The sequence below is a fragment of the Cucurbita pepo genome, chromosome 19, assembly GCF_057944985.1.
Source record: "Cucurbita pepo subsp. pepo isolate OVF chromosome 19, ASM5794498v1, whole genome shotgun sequence".
NCBI lineage: Eukaryota > Viridiplantae > Streptophyta > Magnoliopsida > Cucurbitales > Cucurbitaceae > Cucurbita > Cucurbita pepo.
The window spans coordinates 2444062-2469935 of NC_141816.1; the positions used below are offsets into that span (position 1 = coordinate 2444062).

At 36.0% G+C, this 25874-nt stretch overlaps 3 protein-coding genes, 1 non-coding gene and 2 pseudogenes across 6 annotated transcripts; 4 read left to right on the top strand and 2 right to left on the bottom strand.

Moving 5' to 3' along the window:
- The first annotated feature begins 1962 nt into the window (after positions 1 to 1962).
- LOC111782128 (uncharacterized) lies at positions 1963 to 2798 on the top strand. The gene is made up of 2 exons (XM_023662926.2): positions 1963 to 2578; positions 2658 to 2798. Exons 1-2 carry the CDS (start codon positions 2092 to 2094, stop codon positions 2717 to 2719), a joined length of 549 nt encoding a protein of 182 aa, XP_023518694.2. The 5' UTR covers positions 1963 to 2091; the 3' UTR covers positions 2720 to 2798.
- Positions 2799 to 5736: 2938 nt separating this feature from the next.
- On the top strand, positions 5737 to 7871 carry LOC111781204 (uncharacterized). 3 transcript variants are annotated; one of them, XR_002812955.2, is made up of 3 exons: positions 5737 to 6694; positions 6782 to 7037; positions 7662 to 7871. XR_002812955.2 is itself a non-coding variant. In XM_023661675.2 (2 exons), the coding sequence occupies exons 1-2, from the start codon at positions 5963 to 5965 to the stop codon at positions 6980 to 6982; spliced, it is 933 nt and encodes a 310-aa protein (XP_023517443.2). In that variant the 5' UTR covers positions 5737 to 5962; the 3' UTR covers positions 6983 to 7871. The 3 variants fall into 3 exon arrangements, 1 of the variants encoding a protein (XP_023517443.2); XR_015414307.1 differs by having other exon boundaries at positions 7670 to 7871; XM_023661675.2 differs by having other exon boundaries at positions 6782 to 7871.
- Positions 7872 to 8809: 938 nt separating this feature from the next.
- On the bottom strand, positions 8810 to 12135 carry LOC111781625 (heparanase-like protein 1; annotated as a pseudogene).
- A 4376-nt stretch (positions 12136 to 16511) lies between these two features.
- On the top strand, positions 16512 to 17406 carry LOC111781845 (abscisic acid receptor PYL4 pseudogene; annotated as a pseudogene).
- A 1377-nt stretch (positions 17407 to 18783) lies between these two features.
- Positions 18784 to 21232, top strand: TBL34 (TRICHOME BIREFRINGENCE-LIKE 34). The gene is made up of 4 exons (XM_023662636.2): positions 18784 to 19334; positions 19412 to 19608; positions 20446 to 20607; positions 20685 to 21232. Exons 1-4 carry the CDS (start codon positions 18810 to 18812, stop codon positions 21058 to 21060), a joined length of 1260 nt encoding a protein of 419 aa, XP_023518404.2. The 5' UTR covers positions 18784 to 18809; the 3' UTR covers positions 21061 to 21232.
- Positions 21233 to 21556: 324 nt separating this feature from the next.
- On the bottom strand, positions 21557 to 21629 carry TRNAA-AGC (transfer RNA alanine (anticodon AGC)). The gene has a single exon. It is a non-coding gene; the product is annotated as a tRNA-Ala (tRNA).
- Positions 21630 to 25874: the final 4245 nt, after the last annotated feature.

Here is a 25874-nt window from a genome sequence, read left to right on the forward strand (position 1 = left end):
TTTCAAGAAATTATTGAATTTTCAAGAAAGATGCAAGACTCAGAAATAGGCCGCAATGATTGACTCGAGGATTGGTAACTTGTCCCATTTAATTTGATTTGGAACAAGTGAATATCCTCCCTGATCACTTTTTTGTCCATGCATAAATGCTTTAGAAATAGACCGCAATGATTGACTCGAGGATTGATAACTTGTCCATTTAATTTGATTTGGAACAAGTGAATATCCTCCCTGATCACTTCTTGGTCCATGCATAAATGCTTTAGTGGATAATAACACCAAGATCGGTGCTTTGGATCACTTGAGAGGCTGTGAAAGAAAATACGAACATCTTGAATATGTCACCTTTGAGCTTGGTGAGAAATTTGAAGATGCTTATGACGTATTCTTGATATTGGATGATTGACGACAGTAAAGGCTTCACTGATTGGTTAGGGTTTGGCTTTAGGTTTAATACTCCCCTTGGACTCTGAGTCCAAGGGGGTATTAGGAATACCACGATCGGTGCTCTGATATTAGGAATATCAAGATCGGTGCTCTGATACCATGTTAAGAATGAGATAGACAATATAATTGGGAAGGTGTATATTGTCATTGATATTGATATCCTTTAAATAGGATACAAGAAGTACAAATGAGAAAAATATAAAATAATTAAATACCGAGAATAAAATAAAATATACTCTAAATCAAATCATAAATGGAAGAATATTAAGATATAATATCTAAGATATATTCCATAAATAATATATCTCAACACATATAATAATGTATAAACATCTCTCTAATAGATGCATTTTAAAACCGTGAAGTTGATAGAGATATGTAACGGGCTAAAGCGGCTAATATTTGTCAGCGGTGGGCTTGAACTTGAACTGTTATAACAAGATTGATCCTACTTATTACTAGTAATTCGAGAATTTTCTCTTTTACACCCTTTCATGATGCAACAAGACTTTAGGTATATATATATATTTCTAAAATAACATTGCATTAGATACTTAGCTTCCAAAATAAGAACGAATTTTTCCACTAAAACAAAAGAAAAAAAAAATTATAAGATACCCAACTTTGTATTAGGGTTACATTATCTTTTTATTTTTATTTTCTTTCCTTCTTTCTCTGAAGGGTGTATATTCAACTCGACAACCTGGACCAACTCAACTCGAACTATAAGGATTGGGTTGGGTTGGATTAGCATTTCGGATAGGGTTGGGTTTATTTTTCTGAACCCGAATTGAATAATAATCCTAAAAGAACAACTTTTTTGTTTATAGAGACCAAAAAAAATATTTTAAAATCCATTTTTGGCATTATGAAAGAAAAAACAAATGAATCGTCTTTGGTGAGCATTTTACGTTGGAATAAACCCTACGTGGAAGTTTAATACAAACATGGTATTGTTCCACACACTTAATATTAAATTAGAATCCGTCTTAAAACAAGTTTTGAAACGTTAAAAAATAAAGGATATTTCTCTTACAGTAAAGACAAATGGTTATAGGAACACGATTCTTACATAGTGTCCACTTGAAACATAAATTCTCGTGACTTTGTTTTGGGCTTCTTAAAATGTCTCATACCAATGAAAAGAGTATTCTTTATTTATAAACTCATGATCATTCTCTAAATTAGCGTATGTGGGACTTTCATCATCCAAGAGCATGTAATAAATTCTTGAATTTTTAATTTTTTTATTAATTAAAAAAAATCAAAAGTGGTTTAAATGTATGAGGCCATAAATATTGGAGTTTTCCCGACCCAAACATATGGGTTAAATTGGGAAGGCCCACGAACTCCGACATATCCGACCCGGCACACAACCCGATAAATATTTTATAATAAAATTCCCACCGACCTTAAATTTAAATATTTCATAAATATCCACGCGTCAAATTACTATTCGCTAAAAGCAATTCCCCATCCGACAGAATTTTACCAAATACGTGTAACCTGAAAAGAGCCTCCTTTTGTTTAATCATCACTTGCAACGAGACGCCCGTCCATTCCTCTGCAACTTTCTGGTTATATAAACAAGAAAGTTCCATAATTTCATCGATACCTAATCGAAACAGCAAAAGAGATTCGAAGATGGAGGAGGGAAAAACAGAGGAACTGTCTCAGAACCTCACCCAGCAACGCGGAGGTGAAGAAGAAGAGGAAAAGGCAGGTGGGTTTCTGAGGAATTTCATTTCGAACATGGTGTCTACTGAAGGAAGTGAAGAGAAGAAAGGAGAAGTGGAAAAGGAAAGTGGGGTTGTGAGTGAAGAAAAAACAGAGCAAGGGAAAGCCAATGGGTTTCTGAAGAATTTCATGTCGAACAGAGTATGTGAAGAAAAAGAGGAAGAGGAAGAGGAAGAAGAAGAAGAGAAGAAAAGTGGGTTTCTGAAGAATTTGATTTCAAACATGGTGAATGCAGAGGAAGGGAAAGAAGTAAGCAATGTTGTGGATTGTGAGAAAACAGGGGAAGGGGAAAGTGACAAAAGCGGCGGCGGCGGCGGTGGCGGTGGCGGAGGAGGCGGAGGAGGCGGTGGCATAATAGATAACATTGTGTCCCACTTGCCTGCTTCACTTCAAGGTGGGTATGTTTATAAGGTAAAGATTTTGAATGTGTTAATTTGAATCTGAGTTGTTTGGGTTTGTGATGAATGAAACAGGGGATGCAGTGACCACAACAGATGAAGCTGCGATTCTGATACACTCCATTATCCATGAATGAACTGTTCCAATGCGTTCATTGTTCATTGTTCATAGTTCATAGGAGTGTTTGTTAAATTTAAGTTTGTGTTCCATTTGTATTGGGTGAGTAATGGAAATCATGTATTAAAAAGTTTCTTCAAAATAATTATGCAAAAGAAAATTCTTATGAAAAATCTTATCATTGCACGTCCTTAAACGGAGAATCTCTTTCCCGATCCTTCCAATAATAAATGTAAGGTTTCGTGAGATTAGAGATGAAAAAAGTTTCATTGTCTCTATCTTACCTCGTAGAGATCTCTAAATAAGAGAAATTTCAATAATTTTTTATATAAGTAATGACATGTCGAGAATTAGAAGAGAGCGAGATGTTGATATGTGGAAATCACTACAAGGAGAGTAAGATTTAGATTACCTTGTTGATTGAATATCTCAAGGCAAGAACATTGTTTGAGATTCGAGAATCACTCCATAAGTAAGATCGATCATGTATAGCTTGAATGATTCTTGTTGATCAAATATCTCAAGGCAAGAACACTTGATTAAGATTCGAATCACTCTACAAGCAAAATTGATCATGTCGAACTTGAATGATTCTATATGTAACCTAAACTACGTAGAATTGCAAAGAATTGCAAAGAAACTTAGTCGAGCACAAATGCTTCTTTTACTATATTTGTCAAGTCTACTTACAAATACAACATACATAGCTTTATATAATTTAAAAATGAAACTATTAAAGGCATTCCAAGAGGCGTAACATTCATACTTGGGTCATGATTAAGCCTTATGTAATTCTAACCTAAAGTAACTAAAAAGTCTTAAAATACATTAATGAAATACAAAACTCTAAATTACTCTAAATTGTAATCCATAAAAAAATTTATAACATCAAACTTCATTCTTTTTTAATGTGGCATGAATTGAAATATCTTTTGATAATTTCAACAATATTTTCTTCACATCTTCATGGAAGTATATTGTATGATTGACGTCTCTTGATTCATATCAGATGTAGTGAAGAGCTTGAGAAGTAGTACACACAATTATAGATAGACAAGATCGCATTAGTAGGTTTGGATGAGATTGGAAAGGTTGCGTTAAGGGATGGGTCTCAAGATGAATGACCATTTTGCCCCTAATCGAATTACGTTAAGTTTGGAGAAGGTCTCAAGATGAATGACGATTTTGCCCCTAATCGAATCCACCCCCACAAAGATGGGGGCAGCGATGGAAGTTGATGGGATATTTGAAGGTAATGGGAAGGGCAAGTGGGTGATTCAATCCATCATTTCATGTCTGCCCCTAACCTAACCTAACCTTAAAAATGGGAAACGTTTTTGAAGTTTGTGTTTCTTACCATTCTTTTCTTTTTCTTTCTCGTTCCCATTGGAGGCTGACTTTGAGTTCACCAAACCTTAAAACTCATATGCCAATCACTCAAACTTCCATTCCATCCAATGGAGAGGAAGATATATGGATAAAGCCATGGGGGCAGCCGCCAGTTGGTGAGAGGTCAAATTAAGCAAACTCACTTCGGGCCACACATCATCCATTCATCCCTAACTATCTTATTCTTAAGATAAGAGTCGTGCTGTGAGATCCCACGTAAAATGGGAGAGGAGAACAAAATATTCTTTATAGTGGTGTGGAAACCTTTAAAAACTTTGAGGAGAAGTCGAGAGGGAAAATCCAAAGAGGACAATATCAGTTAGCGGTAGGCTTGGACTGTTACACCTACATTCTTATCTTCCCAGTAGTCTCATCTTCATCTCTATTACTTGCTCGAGCTATACGAAGGCTCTATACTTTCTTGCAGGTTAAGTAAAACAAAACAAAATTTAGTCGAATTGAAGCCTTTTAAATCTGACTCTAAACGATGAAGTTGAGAAAAGAGATATAGTTTATGCTATGATGATCACTTCTAATAATCTAATAAGTTATGGAGTTGTGGTTATAGACGGTGGAGTAGGTTCATTACAGAGACAAAAGAAGCCTTTTGATAAAAAGAAACAGAAGTATCGATATATATACACACACATATTGAGAGAACACTACCACACACCACCACCACATATTGAAGACAAACTTTTTCATCCTCTTCTTTGATTCATGTGTTTCCTATGTTTCTATCCGATGATGAGAAGAGCTTGGATCCAAACCTATTTTTATACGTTATATTTAATAACACAACCCTTTTCAGGAAAATTATAAACTTATGATTCATTTATCTTTGATGCTCAATAGTTTTAAACGGTGATATCCCATCTCAGTTGTAGAGGGAAATGAAGTATTGATTATAAGGGTATGGAGAAACCTCTCCCTAGCAAACGCCTTTTAAAAACCTTAACAGAAAGTTCAAATAAGATAATATCGACTAGGAGTAGGCTTGGACGGTTACAAATGGTATTAAAGCCAAACATTGAGCAGTGTGCCAGCAGGATGAGATGCTTGGGCCCTCAAAAGGGGTGGATTATGAGATCTCATATCGGTTAGAGAAGAAAACGAAACCGTGCTTAAATCTGAATATGAACTGGAAAAAAAAAAGTAACACGAGCTTAGATTTGAAGTAAACAATACAAATTTTATTGTCCTAACCGTTCTCGAGAATCTTTTAAACCTAACTTTCTTATAAAGAAAGATGCCTACCAACTTTCTTGTTGGTATTTTTTAGGTTCTTAAAGCTGTAAAAGTTGACTTAAAAAAAGAAAAAAGTGGTGATAAAATCTTATTGTTCATTTCCAAATAAACAAATCTAAAGTTATGGTAAGAATACACCTAACATAATTCAACTAGTTAAAACATATATTTTTGATCGAAATGTCATAGTTTCCTATCTTAACCACGTGTGTGAAACTCGAGAGAAGATGAAAAAAAAAACAAAAGAGATGATACAAGTTTAGTATAACTCAGCCTAAGACTATATTCTTAACTAAAACGTCAAAATTTGGAATTGTACCCACATAGTATAAACTGGAGAAAAGAAGAATCTCCACAAATAAACGCCAGATGTTGCAGAACCAAAAGACTAATTTGATTCTGCCCAGATAATTAAGGATAAGATTAACACCCAGTTCAACCTACAACCTCGTCTCATTCATCTTTTTTGACATAACCCCACAATTATTCCCTACAAATTGGTTGAACAAAGATGAACAAGCTTTGAATCAACAGGAATGAACTCCGCATCTTTCTAGTTTAAAAAATAAAACATGCTCTGTGCCCATTTGTTTCAATCCCCTGTTAATGCCAATTTCAATCTACCATGACAACAACCGTCACGCACTCTCCCGATTATCGCCCTGAAATTTCAGTAATCCCGCCCACCCGCGACGGCCTGTCCTTCTGGCAGTTCATGATCGCCGGATCAATTGCAGGGTCTGTCGAGCACATGGCCATGTTTCCAGTGGACACACTCAAGACCCGAATCCAAGCCCTTGCCGGATCATCCACCCTCCGACAAGCACTCGCTTCGATTCTCAAATCGGAAGGTCCAGCCGGGCTCTACCGTGGAATCGGAGCAATGGGTCTTGGAGCAGGACCTGCACACGCCGTATACTTCTCTGTATACGAATTCTGCAAACAAAGATTTTCGATTGGGAATCGCAACAACCCATTAGCGCATGCCATTTCTGGAGTCTGTGCAACGGTGGCGAGCGACGCCGCGTTGACGCCGATGGATGTGGTGAAACAGAGGCTGCAATTGAAGAGCAGTCCTTATAAGGGAGTGAGGGACTGTGCGAGGAGGATTCTGGTCGAGGAAGGAATTGGGGCGTTCTATGCTTCATATTGGACCACGGTTTTGATGAATGCCCCGTACACGGCTGCCCATTTTGCCATTTATGAAGCAGTGAAAAGGGGTTTGAAGGAGGGCTCGCCGGGAAGCGATGGCGGGGAGGGGTTGGTTGTTCATGCTACGGCTGGTGCGGCTGCTGGGTCGCTTGCTGCTGGTCTTACAACGCCATTAGACGTAGTGAAAACTCGGCTGCAGTGCCAGGTAATGTGTGGTTGTGCTTCTTGTTGGCCTCGAGAGGGGTCCTCTGTTTTAGTATGGGTAAGGCAATGGTTTTAGTGTACAAAACAGGGAGTGTGTGGGTGCGACAGATTTTCAAGCAGTTCAATAAGATCTGTGGTTAGGCATGTGGTGGAGAAGGATGGGAAGAGAGGGTTGATGAGAGGGTGGATTCCAAGGATGCTGTTCCATGCGCCTGCTGCTGCCATTGCCTGGTCCACTTATGAAGCCTCAAAGACATTGTTCCAACACCTCCACAATCACAACAATTAGAAGGTGCATCCAACCATTTAAACCACTTCACTCATTAGGAGAACTGAAGAAAGAGGTTACTACAACTTACACTCAATACTAACTTTTGAATTCCATGTTATCCTTTAGAAAATAAAATTATAGATATGAGAGTGAAGGGTTTAGATTGAGAAATGACGAATGTTTGGGGTAATGGAGTCTCACACAACTCTTTGCGGTAAACAGATTACAAGATACTTTGTAGAAATTACATTAATTTACTCAAAAATGTAATACATTATGAAAAAGAACGTCAACTGGTTTGGGTATGGCTCGATGGACTCGTCTTCTTCACCTAGTTTCTAGTGCGATTTTTCGATTTCCTTTCTTTCTCCTCTCCATGGCTGTTTCCGACGTCTTTTCTTGTTGAGCTCTTTGCTTCCTTTCCACAAAGTTTTGGGACTTTTAGATGTCTAAAACGACAGATCCATGAGCCTCTCAAAACCCACAAATTGAATCTAGATTCTGATGACACATGACGTTATTACAACTTATAAAGCTTACCTCTCGTGCATGTGGGATCGTCGGTGGTCTTTTTCGTGTCGTAAGTCAAGTGTTTCAATGTTGATTTTTGTGGGTTTTGCCTTGCTAGAATATTCTCGGTTTCCTCTCTCTAGCTTGCGTTTCTCTCTTATTTTCTGTCTTGATGTTTTCCTTGCAGGTGTCTAGTTGAAGGAGCATGTAGGAGCGGTGTCGGGAGTGAGGGGGCGTGGTCTCGATTGAGGATGCGCCGAAATTCTCGCATTTTCTGGCGGCTGTGCTGAGTTTTTTTTTTTTTAAATTTTTTTATTAAAACCTATGGTTATTGCAATAACCTAACACGATACATGTCTTTGGTTGATTCATACGCATTCTCCGGCCGATTGCTTGACACGTGCTCGCAACTTATTCGTTGTCCGCCTGCACAAGCCCAGAATCTAGTGAATCTTTTTTCGTTTTTTTAATTTTCAAACCTTCTTTTTTCGATTTTGATATCATCTAATTCCTAATATGAAATGATTAGGGTTCTTCATGAAAATTGTAGACCACATATCCAATGCTTGGAAAGTAAATTTTTGCCCAACACAAACTAATAAACTCATTCAAACTTTCAAAAAACTAAAAGTCCTTATTGAGTTTTGAAATCTCCAAGAACTTCGATTTCGACACGTTTTCCACCAAATCGGAATAAGAAATCTGGGATGTTTCCTCGCCTAAAACAACATACTTAGGAATCAGTTCCTAAAGACATCTACAACTCTCGAATTTTCAAATAGAATAACCCAAGACCAATTACCCATGAACTTACCTCGAGTTCTTGGACGATTCTTGGCGGAAATGAATGATTCAACGCTCGATCTTTCTTAATTCAGTGCTGGTTGACTTCGACAATCTTTAAATTTTTTATCATTTTAAAAATATTTTTCTTGTTTCCTTATACAAGTATTTTTCTCATCTACCAAATCCTCAATAAAACTTTAAAAAAAAAAATTGAAAAATTCGATCATATAAGAATGGTGGTGTGTAACACTAATTTTGGATAAATCTTATATCATATAAGAGTTTAAGGTCAAAACTTAAGGTTTGGATACATCAGATTGTCAATATGATATATATATATATATATATATATATATATATATATATATATATATATATATAATAATGAGAACGATACAAATACAAGATGCATTCAATAATATATTTTTTCTTTAAAAAAAATTATTTTTAACGTTATACGACTTTTTTTTGCACCCTACATATAATTAGTTGCTTACGGACTTGAAAGCACAAAAAGAGTAGGCTTAAAAGAAATGAGCGGCAACAAAATCAGTTGCATGCTGAAGCTACAAAGTGAGGGATGACAATGAAAGCAACAGACCAACTAACAATATGTATAGAATTGTTACTATGACGGTAGACAGGTACCAGATTTTGTATGTCTCCCTCTTTCGTAGTTTCCGATGGATTACCATTTAAAAGGATTGTGGAACTTCTAGGTAAACCATCTTTTGGAGTCAAATGATATTCCTATGTTGGTGAATCTATACTCATTCTTTGACCTTTTGAAGCTTTTCTCTTACTTAAACTCAGGTTGATGTTATTTTCAACGTCAATTATAAAGTCGGTTGCATTGCTGAAATTGATGAAAAGCAAGGTTACACCAGACTATATGAAATGATAAATTAAGATCAATAAATGGTATCAAATAAAATTTTAATTTATTTAAATCTAAAAAGGACTTCTTACTCTTCCTCTCGAGCAATGAGCATAGCTACGAAGGTCAGAAGAGACATTATTGTCAATTTTGAGAACACGAGGTCTCATAAGTCGATGAAAGAGAAGTGCACTAATCAAAAAAAGAAAAAATATCAAATGAAGTAAGAATTTGTTTAAGGATGATTTGAAGACAGGAGAAGAACGAGATATAATTTTTATAAATTAGAAAGGGGTACCCATAGTAATCTGGCATAGGAAGTAAAGTTGAGGATTTGATGACACCGTAGAATCTACCCATCAAAGTCTGCCTGCAATATACTTTTGTATTGTACATTGAAGCCATCCCGAGCTGATCCAAGTACCTAATGCATTCAATTCATTCTGTAAGTACGCAACATTGTTCTTTTCTTCATATTTAAATGGATACAAATCAAATCAAGGGGAAAAAAATTCGAAATAGATTTGATTACCAAAAACTATTGATAAATGTATAGGAACAACGAGGACTGCCACCCTTATAAACTCCACCAGCTTCTCCAATCCAAGTAGTAGCCCAAGGGGCATTCTTTTGAATTACGCTCTCAAGATGTTCAAATGTGTTCGATACTTAAGAAAGGTATGTTGATTAACGAACTTATAAATCAATTTGGGGTCATCACCTACAAACCAAAAAAACGCTCTCAATACTTGTAGTAAGTTTGCAGCCAAACCTGCACCCATGTTATATATGATGAGTGAGAACATTGACAACTCCTGGTCCCGTTTTTCTAAGAAATTCCTCATACAATTTCTCATCAAAGAATGCACCAGGTGCTACAATTATAGGCTTTTGTTGAGATTTATTGTACAAACGATCTATGATTTCTCGAAGCTTGATAATGTCTTCTGCACACTATGAAGTTGTAACACTTTCACCAATGCTATTAAGTCCAGCCAGTTCATTGCCTGTGTAGTGGCGTATGCCTCGGTGAGCATGAACTAAAGCATTAACTCAACCAAAATTAATTGACGTCTAGTATGATTTAACTTACCAAGCTCCCATGAATTTATTTGATAATTATTCTCTATCGTGTATTGAATTATCCTTCCCACTGAATTCTTTGTGTCTTGTACTTACCCAACAGAGCATTTAAGCCAAAAGTCACCGTCGCCCATTTATATTAAAAATATATATATTTAGTATAGTAGAGGAAAAAAGAAAGAAAAAAAAATTGGAAAAGTTGTTCAAATCATCCCACCTTCCCATGTACAAACATCCCACCGAGAAGTCAAACAACTAACCTTTGTTTGCTTGAAATGGGTGACAGCTTCCCTTGAAGCCGGCTCTAACGTTATAAATCAATTTGTCTTGTAAAGTACCTCCTACTCTAATCCGTACTGACTTGAAAGCTAATGATAGAGTGCAAATTATGTTAGATTTTTAGCGGAACAGTTTAAAGGATTAATAAAAAAATACTACGAGCTGCATTTCTTTTTCTCCTTTTGATTTTGTGAATCCTCACCAAATTGAGCATAGATGCATGACCATCCCAAACACAAAATTTGGGCCAACGACACTAGTTATGAGGCCAAATGTCCAAAGTTAAGCAAATGAAATTCTCATCCGTTTCTACTATTGTTATGGTTCCATCAACCACAATTTTACCCTTTGTAGCATTACGACCCAAAATGGTTGGGATGAAAGCAAGAACAAAAATCAATAGAATTTTGTTTTCCATTATTGAATCAACCACTGTCCAACAATTGAAATGAGTCTAAATGAGGAAGGTTGTTGATAAATGATAAGTATATCAATGGATCACCATCAAAATTTTGACGGGTTATCTCTATTGGGAGAATACAGAAATATGGTAATAATGTTACCTTTATATTATTTTGCAGTATGTGAGATTCTACGTTTCCATTATAACTTCGTTTTTTTTTTAATGTAACAGTAAAAAATTAAATGCACTTCTCCTATGTTAGACTACATCATTTTGTTGTGGAGTGCGGTGCGGTGAGTTGACGCTTGATACTTTCCTCTTCGCAAAACTTTGAGAAGTAACGGGATGAGAACTCGCCACCTGGTGCACAAGGTTTTTAGCTCGTGATTCAAGCCATTTTCAACTAGTCTTTTGAACGTCTTGAACGCACATAATGTCTATCCTTTTTCTTTATGCATGAACACCCACATCCAACGACTATAATCGTCAATAAGTAAGAGAAAATACTTGTTACCAGCAATCGATGATTGGGTAATCGAGCCACACAAATTTTCATGAAGCAATTGCAGTGGTTGGTCAACATGGAAGCTTATTTGAGTTGGGAACAACAATCTTTCTTGTTTGGAGACTAGACAACTCTCACATAGCTTGTTTGGGTGTATGATTTTGGGTAGCCCTGCAGTCATCTTCTTCTCTCCCATCATTTTGAGCACCTGAAAGTTCACGTGCCCAAGTCTTCCATGTCATAACCAAGCTAGGTCTGCGAGTGTCATCAATAGAGAGGTGGGCTCACTAGTCTCCAATGGTATCTTATACAGTCGTTTATGTGACCATTTTACCCTCATCAACAATGCTCCATTTCTGTCGAATATTTTGAGGAACGAGCCAGCTAACTCCACTCTACTTCCTTCTTCCGTCATCTGACCAAGTACTCTTCATGTTTGGGACATTGTATACCTTGGTCAATAAACGTTGGTCTCCATTCTTGCACTAGAAAAATATGGATCCTTTGCCTTGGATCGATACAATTTATCCATCGTCAAACCTCACGTTTCCAATGAGCTTCTCATCAAGCTCCTTGAACTTTTTTCGATCTCCGGTCAGGTGGTTGCTTGCTCCGTTGTTAAGGTACCACATGTTGGTCTCCACTCGGTCTTCTCCTTTTGTGAGAAGGTTCGCCATAATCTTCTCTTTCTTGAGCATCAATAGGCTAGGCTCCTTTTCGACCAACATTAGTGCGGGCTCTTAATTCTGCGTGAGTGTGAGCTTTTACTCCTCATTGTGCTTCTTCTTGCGGAACTCTACTGGATAGTGTCTATATTTTTTTTACAAGAGTAACACTTGATCATACTATTGGGATTACAAATTCATGAAAGTAGACAAGTCATTGCCCTTATTCGATGTCCTCGTCTATTTAAATCATGCATGTATTTGATAAAATTCAAATAAAACATTAGTAAAATAAGTTAAAGTATAGCCTAGACACAATTTACAAAATGACAAAAAAAACAAGACGACACATATAGACAATTGAGCTTATAAATACATAAAGTTTAAGAAAATATAAATACATAAAGTTTAAGAAAATACAAGACATCAATCTAGTCTGACCCTTATAGCTTTGTAACTTGTGCATGCCCTCACGGCAACCGCTCCATCCAATTTCACCTGACAAGAATAAAGTAGCATGAATGAATATAAATATGTTCAGTAAGTAGTTTAATTGTGGTTATTAGTTCGTACTTAAGTTTTATGTTATTGGTTCATTCATTTGTTCATTTGATATCTTGTTCATAATTAGGAATTCGTTTTAAGTTACAAGTTCTTTAGGCTATACCCTAATTTTATACGGTCCACCTAAGCTTAACTTAGAGTTATGGGTGGAAATCATAAATTCTCTTTTCTTAACCCTATTTGTCTCTTACATGCACATGGTTCATTCTCAAGGTTGTAAGGGTTCTTGTTTAGATCTTCAACAAGTTTCATTCATCATCAAATGGTTCATCTCATTCCCGATTCACTTACCCAACCCAAAACACACGCTTTGACTCGACGCCAACCCGTTCATAATCTGACGCCGACCCATCATCCTTTTTGTGATCCACGAGCTGAGCCGACCCGAGTTGGTTTCATTTCCTCAGTTTGTTCCTAGTTAGCGACTCTTCGGCTTGGCTTGACAGCTCAGCTCACTTTTATTGGCTTAGGGGACTCAACTTGAAGTTTCCGAACCCTTTTTTACCATTTTGGACCATTCTAGAGCCGTTTTTTACATTTCCAGAAATAATTGGGGTCGAAGACCTCTATTTGGTCAATTCAGTTGCTTTTTAGCCAAATGTTTATTTAGTTGACACCATTGGATGAGTTGAATTGTATAATATGCCCTAACTTGATGTCGTGAGTTTCCACATAGATTAAATTGGGCTTCCATAAAAAAATTTAGGTCATCCATATTTAGTAACTCCAATTTAGTCTAACCAAATAAGTGGCTCTATTGTTAGCATGGTTGGACAAATTGTATGGTGTATGATGACAAGTGTCTTGTGGCTCCTCACGTGTCATGATTATGATTGTTATGCTATGTAATGCTACGTTATATTATGTTCTGCTATGTTGTGTTATGCCAGGTTTATAATCTATGTTATAATGTGATTATACCATGTTGAAGAATCATGTTTATGATATTGATAACCTATAATGCATAAACCTCTATACACCATGCCATATAAGCTATGTTATGTACAAAAGATTTGACATGAATTATATATACATGATTCATAGACTCATTATATTATAATTGAATGGAGATTTGACTTGTATCATTAACTTATGTCATGATTTTAAGTCATGGGGACCTCATGCATTTTGTGCGTCAAATATGTTCAAGATACTTCTCTGTTATGATTAGTACGGTGCATACCTTATGAAATTTATGTTTGTCATGATGTTATGCAGGCCTCTTCCCTTCGTGGCGACCTCAAATCTGTTAGTGAGTCTTAGCCCGACAAGCCAGGTTTACGTATATGAGCCCGCCTAGTGGGTCCATGTGTGCATGCGTGGGCCGTACATAGGGAAGTACTACACATACAACCATGCCTAAACCAAAAAGCGGGAACCCAAGGCCCCTCTTATTTTTCAAGTAAAGGTAAGCACCCCTACACAGATGGCGATGTCACGATGAAGGCCATGTGATCGAAGTTAGGGTAGTTGCTTTCTTGTTTGTTCTTTTGAAGTCCCTAGATTAGATCGGGACATTGCTTTAATTCTTTCTTTATATTATCTGAAATCACATTGTTTTATTATGAACGTATAAATCCATGACATCGTTTATGAAACATTTTTAATGAATTTTCTGAACATCATGTCATGCATGTCATGGCAGCCATATTTTTAATAAAAAAAAATAGGGTCGCTACAGGCCCCATAACTTAAACATCATAAAGGAGGTAGCGACCCTCAATCTAGTCAACTCTCGTCTACCTTCGTGGCTCCTTTCTCTCATCCAAACAAGATCACGATTAAGGGATGATTTGTGACTCCTAACTGAATTTGCCCTAAATGTCTCCACAGAGCACAAATAAAGCATAGACCTTTCTAAAACGCTAATTGAACCTGATAACTAAACTAAGTTATAATTAAGGGATGTTAGGAAACCTCTAATTGTACTTGTATAAGGCACGAAGATATCATCACAAGGGACATATTATAATAATCTAAACATGTTATCTAGTAAGAATTTCGATTTCGTTCAATTCTAGATTTTTTTCATCATTTTTTTAGTAAGCCAAAACGAGTAGAAAAAAAATTGATTCGATTAGACCATACCGATCATGCCCTACCTATAGCCACTCGATTTTGCTCGCACACGTGGGTTTGTTCGACCATTTTCTTCCCTCAAAATTGGAATACATTAAATACAAGTTGAAATATTTTAAAATTAAGATTGGAAGAAAAATAAGAAAGTTTTAAGGAGTTTTTGATTGATGTGACATGGTAGGATGATGGGCATTTTCAATGGTTGAATGGTCCCTACTCTTTAAACACAACAAGAATAAGGGCATGACCCTATAACCACTACCATCTATCAATTTATATAACTCACATGCCTTTAAAACCTTTCCTTTCAAATTTTTGGCTCCCACCAACACTTATCAAAATCATTCCCTTTTTTTTTTTTTAAATATATATATATCATCGTTATTTCTAAAAAAAAATCTTTAATTTTCGAAAGTTTTAATAAAACTCTTCACCTTTTTTTAAAAAAAACATCCTTAAACGGTCAAAAACTGATGATATGAATTCAATTGCTGACCCTTTGCATGTACTCGAAGGACCGATTACAAGAAGCAAGGTTAAGAAGATTCAAGAGCCCTATACATTGCATCTTCGAAAGCTAGCTAGTATACAAGTTGAAACAAAGACTTTTGAGCCTAAAAATCTTTATAGCATTAGCATATCAAATCAAGAAGATAATAGAGTGGCTGACATTGGAAAGTAATTAAAAGACTTGTCTTTAGCGGTTGAACTAACAATTTATGAATACCTTATTTTCTTCCATTTATATTTAATAGCATTTATTAGTGATTTGTGGTTGGTGGGTAAACTTTATTATGTTAGGGTTATCTTTTGAACCTATTTAAAGGTACGTAATATTCATGTTTGAAATGAATGGTTGAATACAAACAAAACTTTTGTGTTTTCTTTTTGTGTTATTCTTTTTCAAACCTTGCTTTAGGTTTGATGTTAAAAATCAATTCATTGGATTAGCCATGATCAAACTAATTCTGGAGTGAGTCGTCTTGGTATCTAAGAGTGACCATCATAGATTCCAAATTCGATTTAAGAGTCATTCATCTTCTAACCAGTTTTTGGTTGGAATCAATCCGTTAAGTTAGCTTTCTCTGTGAACGTTTTGCAAGGATTCTAGAAAGACCTCTAGCTTTACAAATTCTAGTATGGTAGGCGCTTATCAACTAACCACTATTATATTTCGGAAAATATCGTGGAACTTTAAAAAAAAATGTTTAAAAAATAACTTTAAACTAAAAAAATTATATTTTTATTGTAAAATGCATGTAATACTCTTAAAAAAAATTAATTTTTTTTTGTACTAAAAGTATTTTTAAATTTTTTTATAAAATGTTTGAGAGTAATAATAAAAATTTGAAAATTATATTTTGTTAAAGGGAAGAAAATATTTAATTTATTATTTATCATAATATAGTAATTATGACATTTTAAGGGGTTTAATAATAATTAGAAAAATAATTACAAAATTTGTTGATCTTATCCTTTGGATTACGCTTTATTCAGCAACTTGATTGCCTAATTGGCACTCTGATTACCAGTTGTCATGCCTCTTGCGCACCTTTTATTTCTTTTTTTTTTTTTATTTGCTAAATTACTTTTTTGTCCTTTTCCCTTTTTCTTTTTCTTTTTCTTTTCCAAAGGATTATTCTTCTCTCCCTAATTTTAATTCACCCTTGATATACAAATAATAATATTACAGAAACGTTATTTAATTATTTCCACATTATTCATACATATATATATTTAAACTTTATCCACCGTTGAAGTCAAACAAACAAAATAAAAAGAAGGGTATTTACGTCATTTCATTCATCCAAGTTGCCCCTCTTGCCCCCTCTCATGAACTTCGCTTAAACTTCTTCCGATTTTGCCTACCAAAGTCTGACCATTACGGCCGCCTCCGATTTCATCTCTATTTAAATTCGCCACCGGAACAAAAAAATCCCCCCACTACCCCTCCTCCGCCGTATAATGCCTCCCAATCCCCCTAAATCTTCCGCCGCCTCTCACCGGGTAACGCCGGCTCCCTCCGCCACCGCCCCCCCGGGGTTTTTCAAGCGCAAGATTCCCTCACGCGCTACCACAGTCCCCGAAGCGGTGGCGCGTTATCACAACCACGCGGTCTCCTCTAACCAGTGCTGCTCTGCCGTCGTCCAAGACATCGCTGCCCCTGTCTCCACTGTCTGGTCCGTCGTCCGCCGTTTCGACAACCCACAAGCGTACAAACACTTTGTCAAGAGTTGCCACGTCATCGTTGGAGACGGCAACGTCGGTAGCCTCCGTGAAGTCCACGTCATTTCCGGTCTTCCAGCAGCAAACAGCACCGAACGACTGGAGATTCTCGACGACGAACGCCATATTATGAGCTTCAGCGTCATCGGCGGCGAACATCGCCTCGCTAACTACCGGTCTGTCACGACGCTCCACCCGGAAGGAGACGACACCGTCGTAGTGGAATCGTACGTCGTCGATATTCCGCCGGGAAATACGGAGGAGGATACGTGCGTGTTCATCGACACCATCGTTCGATGTAACCTCCAGTCGCTGACTCAGATCGCCGAGAACTTAACCGGCCGGAACCGAGCGGCGCCGCCGTGAACGGTCCTGTAATCGTTTTTTTTTTTTTTTTTTTTTTGGTTAGCTGGATAGAATCGGTGAGAGGTCGTTTTGTTTGACGCTGATTTTAAAAATAATGTTTTATATATATATTGTATCATGTTAATTGAATGTATTAAGAACCATTTTCTTTTCTCGAATTTAAAATTTAAAAAGCCAGAAAATATTATTATTATTAAAAATAATGTTCTTTATATATATATATTTGTGGTTAAAATTTATTATATTGTAATTTAAAAATATTATTATTATTATTATTAATTTGGGGGTTTGAATGGAATGGATGAGGGGGAAATTAGGTAAGAACAAACCCACAATTTGAAACTGTCTCTTCTGCCAACTCAGCAATTTCCATTTTATTTATTTATTTTTAATTTAAAAAAGAAAATTGGAGTTTGCAAGTTGCATATAAATAAATAAATAAATATAATTTTATTCTCTCTCTCTTTAAAGAAAGAATTGCTGAATAAGACTGCGTTCTGCAAGTTGGTGTGCAACTTGAGGGGTGCTGCTTTTTTATTATTATTATTATTATTATTATTTATTTTTTTTAATATTCAACCAATTTCATCCTTTTTTAAAAAATAAAATATTTCACTTTTTATCTTAATTATCTAATTTCTTGTATTTTTTTTGGGCTATAATGTGTTTCGTCAACTAATTTGTTCATTAAGCATGTTTTATATTCATAATCAAACTGCGACTAAATAAAATACCAAACCAACAAACCATACTTCGGCCAGTCTTTTCGATCAAATTAATTAAAAATACCTTCGCCTTTTTATATAAATATAACCTAAATCATTCACCCACTTTTCATAATTTCTAGTTTGCTTCAAAATAAATTTTTATAATTAGTTTAGTATATATATATATATATAATCTGTGTTTATTTTATGGAGCTTGGAGAAGGACATTAAAAGTTTTATTTAAATATTAGAAAATTTGTAGGGCATACTATCCACCAACTGAATAACCAACCATATCACATTGAATTGACATAAATAGAGTTCACAATCCAATTCAACCATCTATTTATGAGATGGGTTGTCAGGTTATTCTTTTTTAGTTAAGCTGGTCGGAATGATTATTGAAATGGGGAATGAGGAGAAGATGGGAGATGGGCACAGGCTGCCAAATATGAACATCTTTTGATTCTATTTTGTGGGTTTGTTTGAGAAATGTTTTTGGAGTTTCTTTACGTTAAAGAATCCGAAATTATATAATCAATGTTGGTTTTCATACCGAAAGGTGAATTAGTTATAAACTATGGATTATACTAAAACTTGAATACACCCAACCATGAATTGAAACACTATCCATTTCCATTTCCATCTAATAAGAATTCTACTCCAAGCTTCCTATCTGAAAGCCAAATTCGTTGATACCCACTTCCTACCAACTCCAACATTCAAACATCATACCATTAATAATCAATAAAACTCCCAAATTTCAATACACACCTCTCTGCTCTGTTCTTCAAAATGGCAAAGAAACCCCAATTAATCCCCAACGCCACTTGTGGAATCCCAATTCGAACCACTTTCCGAGCTGCCCTCGCCCTTTTAATTGCCATTCTCCTTATCTCCGCCGTTTATTTTACCCAAAACAGAGCCGCCCAAGTTCTCGAAAATTACAGCACCGGCGGCGGCGGTGGCGGCGGTGGTGGCTGTGACCTGTTCACTGGGAAGTGGGTTTTTGACAATGAGTCGTATCCTCTTTACAAGGAGAGGGAGTGTGTTTTCATGTCGGATCAGTTGGCGTGTGAGAAATTCGGGAGGGAGGATTTGGGGTACCGGAATTGGCGGTGGCAGCCGGATGAATGCGAGCTGCCGAAGTTTAATGCGACGGCGGTGCTGGAGAGGCTGAGGAATAAGAGGATGGTGTTCGTGGGAGACTCGTTGAATCGTGGGCAGTGGGTTTCGATGGTGTGTCTTGTGGGCTCTGTTATTCCGCGGGCGCTGCAGTCGATGCAGAGTAATGGGTCGTTGATGATGTTCAAGGCCAGTGTGAGTAGATACTTCATGAATGTTCATTTGATTTGATTTAGTAGTTGTTATTGAATGAATATTGGATTTATATTAAGGAATACAATGCGAGCATAGAGTTCTACTGGTCCCCGTTGATGGTGGAGTCAAATTCGGACGATCCAGTCAACCACCGGTTGCCAGATCGGATAGTCAGAGTGAAAGCCATAGAAAAGCACGCAACGCATTGGGCCGACGCCCACATACTCGTTTTCAACACTTATCTTTGGTGGAGAATACCCAAGATTAAAGCCCTGTAAGTGGTCCATTACCTCTCATGAACTCCCGCTTCGGTTCGTAGGCTCATACCAATGAAGATGTATTTGTAATGGCTCAACCCCACCGCTAGCAAATACTGTCTTTTGAGCTTTCCTTTTCAGACTTCTCCTCCTCACAGTTTTAAATACGAGTCTAAACAGAGGTTTTCACACTCTTTTTGTTGGGTTTTTCCTCCACATTTTTAAAACGCGCCTACTAAGGATGGAAGAAGTTTTTCGGACTTCCACTCAAGGTTTTTAAAACGTGTTTATTACTAAGGAGATGTTTTCATACCCTTATAAAGAATTAGAGAGAGGTTTCTACGCACTTATAAAAAATGTTTCATTCTCCTCCCCACGTGAGATCTCACAATCCACCTCCTTTAAGGGTCAACGTCCTTGTTGGCACACCGCCCAGTGTTGTCTAGTAGGAAAAGGTTTTCACACCCTTATAAAGAATGTTTCGTTCTTCTCCCTAACTGATATGGGATCTCACAATCCACCCCTTTAGGAGACGAACATTCTCACGGCACACTGCAATGTGTTTGGTTCTATACCATTTGTAACAACTCAAGCCCACCGCTAGCAATATTGTCCTATTTAGGCTTTCCGTTTCGAACTTTCCCTCAAAATTTTTAAAACGCGTCTATTAGAAGAGGTTTCCACACCCTTATAAATGTTTCGTTCTCCTCCCTAGTCGATGTATTCTTTTCTTATAAACCCATTATCAACTCTTTAATTAGGTGAAGTGGGACTCCTCTCCCAACAATTCTCAACAAATATTCTTTCAGGATCGAATCCCAGATAATGAAAAGTTATATATATTTTGGGTTTAGGTTGGGATCGTTCGAAGATTCAGAAACAAGCAAGTTGAAAGTAGTGAAGATGAGAAGAGGGTATGAAATGGCATTAAGAACATGGTCAGATTGGATGGAAATAAACATAAATCCAAACAACACCCAAGTGTTCTTCATGAGCATGTCGCCCATCCACGACAGGTATGAGCACAAAGTCGCCCATTCATGCTGTGTTTTCTTTGAATCTAAAACTAAACAAGGCGTTGCACAAAGCGCAGAGGCGAGGAATGGGGGCAAAACAAAGGCCAAAACTGTTACGGCGAAACAGAGCAGATAGCAGAGGTTGGATATCGAGGAAATGGGACAGATCCAAAGATGATGAAGATAGTGGAAACAGTGTTAGCTGAGCTCAAAACAAGAGGCTTGAATGTGGAGATGATCAACATTACGCAGCTCACAGAGTATAGAAAAGAAGCTCACCCATCCATATACAGAAAGCAATGGGAGGCATTGAAGCCCCATCAAATTTCAAATCCAAGCTCTTATGCAGATTGCATTCATTGGTGTCTCCCTGGTGTGCCTGATGTGTGGAATGAGCTTCTTTATGCTTATATTTTCCGCCCAACCAAGCCATCTAACCAAAATTTGAATTAGCTTTCTTCCATCAATTTTTGTGCAAACCCACCTTAAGAACTGGGTGAGTTGTAAGAAAAGGTTTATAGATTTGAATTTGCTAATCAACATTGTAAAATGTTCATTTTTTGAGCTTCATTCGATTCTAGACTGAGGTTTGTTTTCGCCAATTGAACATAACTTGTACGTTTAATCTTTTACGACCCAACCAATTTTACAAAGAGTGTACTTTATTCGAAGACTCTAGAGAAAGAGACGAGTTTGTTCGAGGGCTCCACAAGTCTCGAGTATTTGAAGCATTTAGACTATCACTCTCATGGTAGTCTATCATAATGCATGGGTAATCTGATTAGGACTAAGGTGAACATTAATCCTAATTCATTCACTAAGATGTTGTCCGCTAAAATGGCTAATGGTAATGGGCTGAGCCCATAAATAAGAGAGTCCACGTTAAGACCTCGGCCCAAAAATGCCGACAAAATCCGTACAAAAAAATAGAATGAAAATTAATTTACATTGGAGATGCGGGGTATCGATCCCCGTACCTCTCGCATGCTAAGCGAGCGCTCTACCATCTGAGCTACATCCCCTTACTGTTTACGAGAATTAATTTTAAATTCTTCAATGCTTTCAATCCTTACGAATCCTTATGAAAATTAAAAATATTTTTATTGTTTTTTTTTAAAGATTCTTCATCCCTCGTTGCTCATTTAACCTTCTTGAGTATCTTGAAATTACTTCAGAATTAAAAATCCGGAGAGTTCCTTGAAAATTGGAAAAATGACATTTTCTTCCTTTTCAGTTAAATACCTTAACTTCTTTCATTGGATCCTTTGGGTCTTAACTCGGCAACTTATTCTTATTGGAGCTAATTTTCTTCATTTTTGGGTGTTACATGAAACTTTGTATGTAAGCTTTCCATTCGTTGGAAGAATCCTTGGATGCAAGTTTTAGATTATGCTACTTAGAACGTATAAAGTCTTGGACATAGGTATTCAGATCGTGTCGCTTAGAACGTATGAAGCTTTGGACGTAGGTTTCAGATTACATCGCTTGAAATGGAAAAATTATGGGTATAGGTTTTAGATTGTGTCGCAATGAACACTTGAAGCTCTAGATGTAGGTTCAGATTACGTCGCTTGAAATGTATGATGTCTTGGACATACGTTCTACTACATCACTTGGAACACATGAAACCTTATACTTAGATTTAGATTGTATCTCACTTGGAACACATGAAGCCTTGGACAGAGGTAGTCTAAGTTCATCTCTTGTACCATAAATTTTAGGGGAAGTGTCATAAGTAACAAAATAAAAAACAAGAATAAGAACCCAGGACAAGAATTAAGAACAAGAACTAAGATAAAAAATAAAAACCTAAAGATAAGAAATAGAACATTGATTAAGATTCGAGTTCTAAGAACTAAAAATCCAGAACCTTAGAACTAAGGTTCATAGATTAGAACTAAAGTTAAAGAACTCAAAGCCTAGGATCAAGGTCTTTGGGCGAGATCACGACAAGAAATTAGAATTCACTAACATAACCTAAGGGCCTAAGTTCTTAGGACAAGAACAAGAACATAACAAAAACGAATATGGTAGCTTAGCATACCTTAAGGACACGATTAAGAGCCTACAAGTAGGCTACTTAGTTTTTGTACTCATTCAAGTTCTCTCATGTTTTTCAGGTATTATGCTTTTTAAAACGTATGAAGCCTTGGGCATAGTTTTCAAATTGCGTCGCTTGGAACTTAAGAAGCCTTGAACACAAGTTTCAGACTACATCGCTTGGAACGTAAGCTTGGGTGTATGTTTTCAAACTGCAACGCATTAAGTTCTGGATGCAGGTTTAGACTACGTCGCTTGAAATGTATGAAGCTTCCGATATAGGTTTTCATATTGTTTTGCTTGAAACGCATGAAATATTGGACATAGGTGGCCAGGTTCATGTCTTGTACCGTTAATCCTAAGTGGAGTGTCTCAAAGAACATGAAACAAGAAACAAGAACGTAGGACTAAGAACCAAGGATAAGAAAACTAAAACAATGATCAAGATCCAAGTTCTCAAAATTAAGAACCCAAAACTTCAGAACTAAGGTCCTTAGATAATAACAATGTTTAAGAACTCAAAACTTAAGACCACGTTCCTCGGGCTAGGACTATGACAAGAACTCATAATTTAAGAACAGAACCTAAAAACTAAAGTTCTCAAGACACAAAACAGAATATGACAAAGAATGAGTGTGGTACCCTAGCATCTACCATGGACACGATTAAGAGCCTACAAGTAGACTACTTATTAAATTTTATACTCATTTTAGTTCTCTCATGTTTTTACGCCACATTTTCAGTTGTTTTAATCTTTTAAGTTATTTTGCTTACTGGGCTCGATGTATTCGAACTCATAAACTTAATTAGTAAATATTAAGAAAATTATTTAATAAAGTGTTCAAATTAATAATTAATATATTATATACCTTTAATATAAAAGATAAAATACATATTATTTGAATTTGATTTGAATGGTTGAAATCAATTAGGTACATTAAATAGAAAGAGAGAAAAATATATTTAATCGAAAAGGTTTAAATTAATATTTAATATATTAGATATAAATAAAAGATAATATATTTAATTTGAAGTATTTCGATTAATATTTAATATATTAAATATAAAAAATAAAAAAATATTTATTATATTTGTTACATTAAATATTAAAATAAATTAATATATGTTAGATACATTAAACAAAAATATATATTTAAAAATTAAATAAAATTCAAATTACATTTAAATATAATTTAAATACAATATTATATTCTAATATAATAGATATTGAAATATACCCAAATTTCTCCCCTAAATCTTAAGTTTTATTTAATTTTAAATAAATTCAAAATCATTTTCAAGTAGATGAAGAAATTAAATAAAATGTATGAATATTGTCATTAATATAAAACATTGCTCCACACTTTTAATACAATTCAATTTTCCAATAAAAATCACTCAAAATTTATGGAATTGAAAGTAAGTTTTGACATTTTCTCAAAAACGAGTTGGATTCTAGAAGTCTTTTATACTAATAATTTTTTTTTTTTGAATTAGTTGGGTCAGTGATCCAATAACTCAAATTGAGTTGGGTCGAGTTTTAATTATTTAAAAAGAATTATATATCTACCATACATATTACATTAATAACTAAAATTTCATAAAACTCTAATATTCAAACATTCAAAAATCACATCATTAATATTTTTTTACCGACGGATTGTAACCTTATTTTTGGCTTGGTGGGTTGGTTGGGTATTGTCAAGCCATGAACACGGACGCAACCACCTAAACAGAAAAAAAACGAATATATAATTTAGATTGAATAGTCAAATTAGTCGAATTCTCAAATCAGGTAGCATTAACATTTTTCGACTAAAGAGTATATTTAGGTCTTAAACTTGTACCACACTTCCTACTTCCATTTCCGATATGAAGTGTATAGATATTTTGCACCACAAATTGAAGTGAATTTGAAATATTTGAATTGATTTTTGAAATGAAGTTTAAAAAACGTAAAATAATGATTTTTCAAACAAAAATCAGCTAAAAAAAATCATAAACGTAGAAGAGACGTGATTGAAGCATTAAAATCTGAGTATATTTGTAATATTAGAAGTAAAAGAAGGTGAGAAAATCCTTACCATTTCATTGGGTTAGTAGAGGTAAGAAAATAATACAAAAAAGAAAGGAATAGTAAGCATGCACACGTAATAAGGCATTGCGGTGGTCCATGGGCAGAAATGGAGCAAGAAGAAGCCATGAAACTCAGGATGGATAGCGCCGGAAGAGAATGGGACGGCGTGGTAAGGCGGTGATGCAACAACGGCGCTATCCCTCCTGAGCTTAACGGACTCTTCCGTGCGTTGAAGGCAGTAGGAGAAACGCCACCAAACCCAACTAAATGCTACATGCTGTGTGTGTGTGTGTCTGTGTGTGTGGTGGAACAATAATGCTCTAATGCCCATCTTATTTATAGCCTCAACGTGGGCTTCTATTTATTTCCCATTTTTATTTATTTATTTATTTTAATAATAAAAAAAAGAGTTTAAATTAGGAGTTAAGGGGAGGAGGGGTGAGGGGTGACATTGGAAATTGGAAAACTTCCTGACTTTCATTTTCGTCTTCCCGACTATCAAAGTGGTCTTCGCCGTAGACCAAGGATCGATCCATGGCCCAGTTTCCCATGTTTCCCAAAATACCCTTCTGTAAATATTCACAATACCCAGGGGCATAAATGTAATCTTCTTTTTAAAATAAAAAAAAAAGAGGAGATATTGTTGATTATGAGTTATTTTATCCTAAATAATAATAATAATTTGGTTACATGTAAAAGGAATTATGATTTTCGAAACAATATTAAAAAGGGGGGAAAAAGAAAAAGTCCGTGCTGGGAGAGTGATGACAATGTCAGATAAGGGGCCCACCATAGGACAGGCACCACCTGGAATTTATCGTACCAGATCCGACCTCCTAATTTTTTTTTTTTTAAATATATATATATATTAAAGGATTTTGAATTTACACTAAAAAGGCTATAAAAATATAAAATTCCCATAAAAAGGGAACCGGGGTGAGTAGACAAAAAAGGGTTTATTTCCATCGGGATCGAACCGGGCAAACCGGGTAGACTTTTTTTTTTGTTTTTTTATGGTCAAACACATTGAGGGTATGAGTATAATCATGACCATTGGTTTTAAGGGGGGGGGGGGGTGGTGGGGCCCATGAGATTTTGTCGGTATTTGAGTAATGGGCCTGGGCCTGCGGGTGGTTTTAATTCTGGGAAA

What these genes read in the sequence shown, in the direction of transcription:
- LOC111782128 (XM_023662926.2), top strand. Translation starts at nt 2,092, where the DNA reads ATGGAGGAGGGAAAAACAGAGGAACTGTCTCAGAACCTCACCCAGCAA. An exon ending in CTTGCCTGCTTCACTTCAAG is followed by an intron (nt 2,579 to 2,657) that starts GTGGGTATGTTT and finishes TGAATGAAACAG; the next exon opens with GGGATGCAGTGACCACAACA.
- LOC111781204 (XM_023661675.2), top strand. Translation starts at nt 5,963, where the DNA reads ATGACAACAACCGTCACGCACTCTCCCGATTATCGCCCTGAAATTTCA. An exon ending in AAACTCGGCTGCAGTGCCAG is followed by an intron (nt 6,695 to 6,781) that starts GTAATGTGTGGT and finishes TGTACAAAACAG; the next exon opens with GGAGTGTGTGGGTGCGACAG.
- TBL34 (XM_023662636.2), top strand. Translation starts at nt 18,810, where the DNA reads ATGGCAAAGAAACCCCAATTAATCCCCAACGCCACTTGTGGAATCCCA. An exon ending in TGATGATGTTCAAGGCCAGT is followed by an intron (nt 19,335 to 19,411) that starts GTGAGTAGATAC and finishes ATTTATATTAAG; the next exon opens with GAATACAATGCGAGCATAGA. An exon ending in ATACCCAAGATTAAAGCCCT is followed by an intron (nt 19,609 to 20,445) that starts GTAAGTGGTCCA and finishes TTTTGGGTTTAG; the next exon opens with GTTGGGATCGTTCGAAGATT.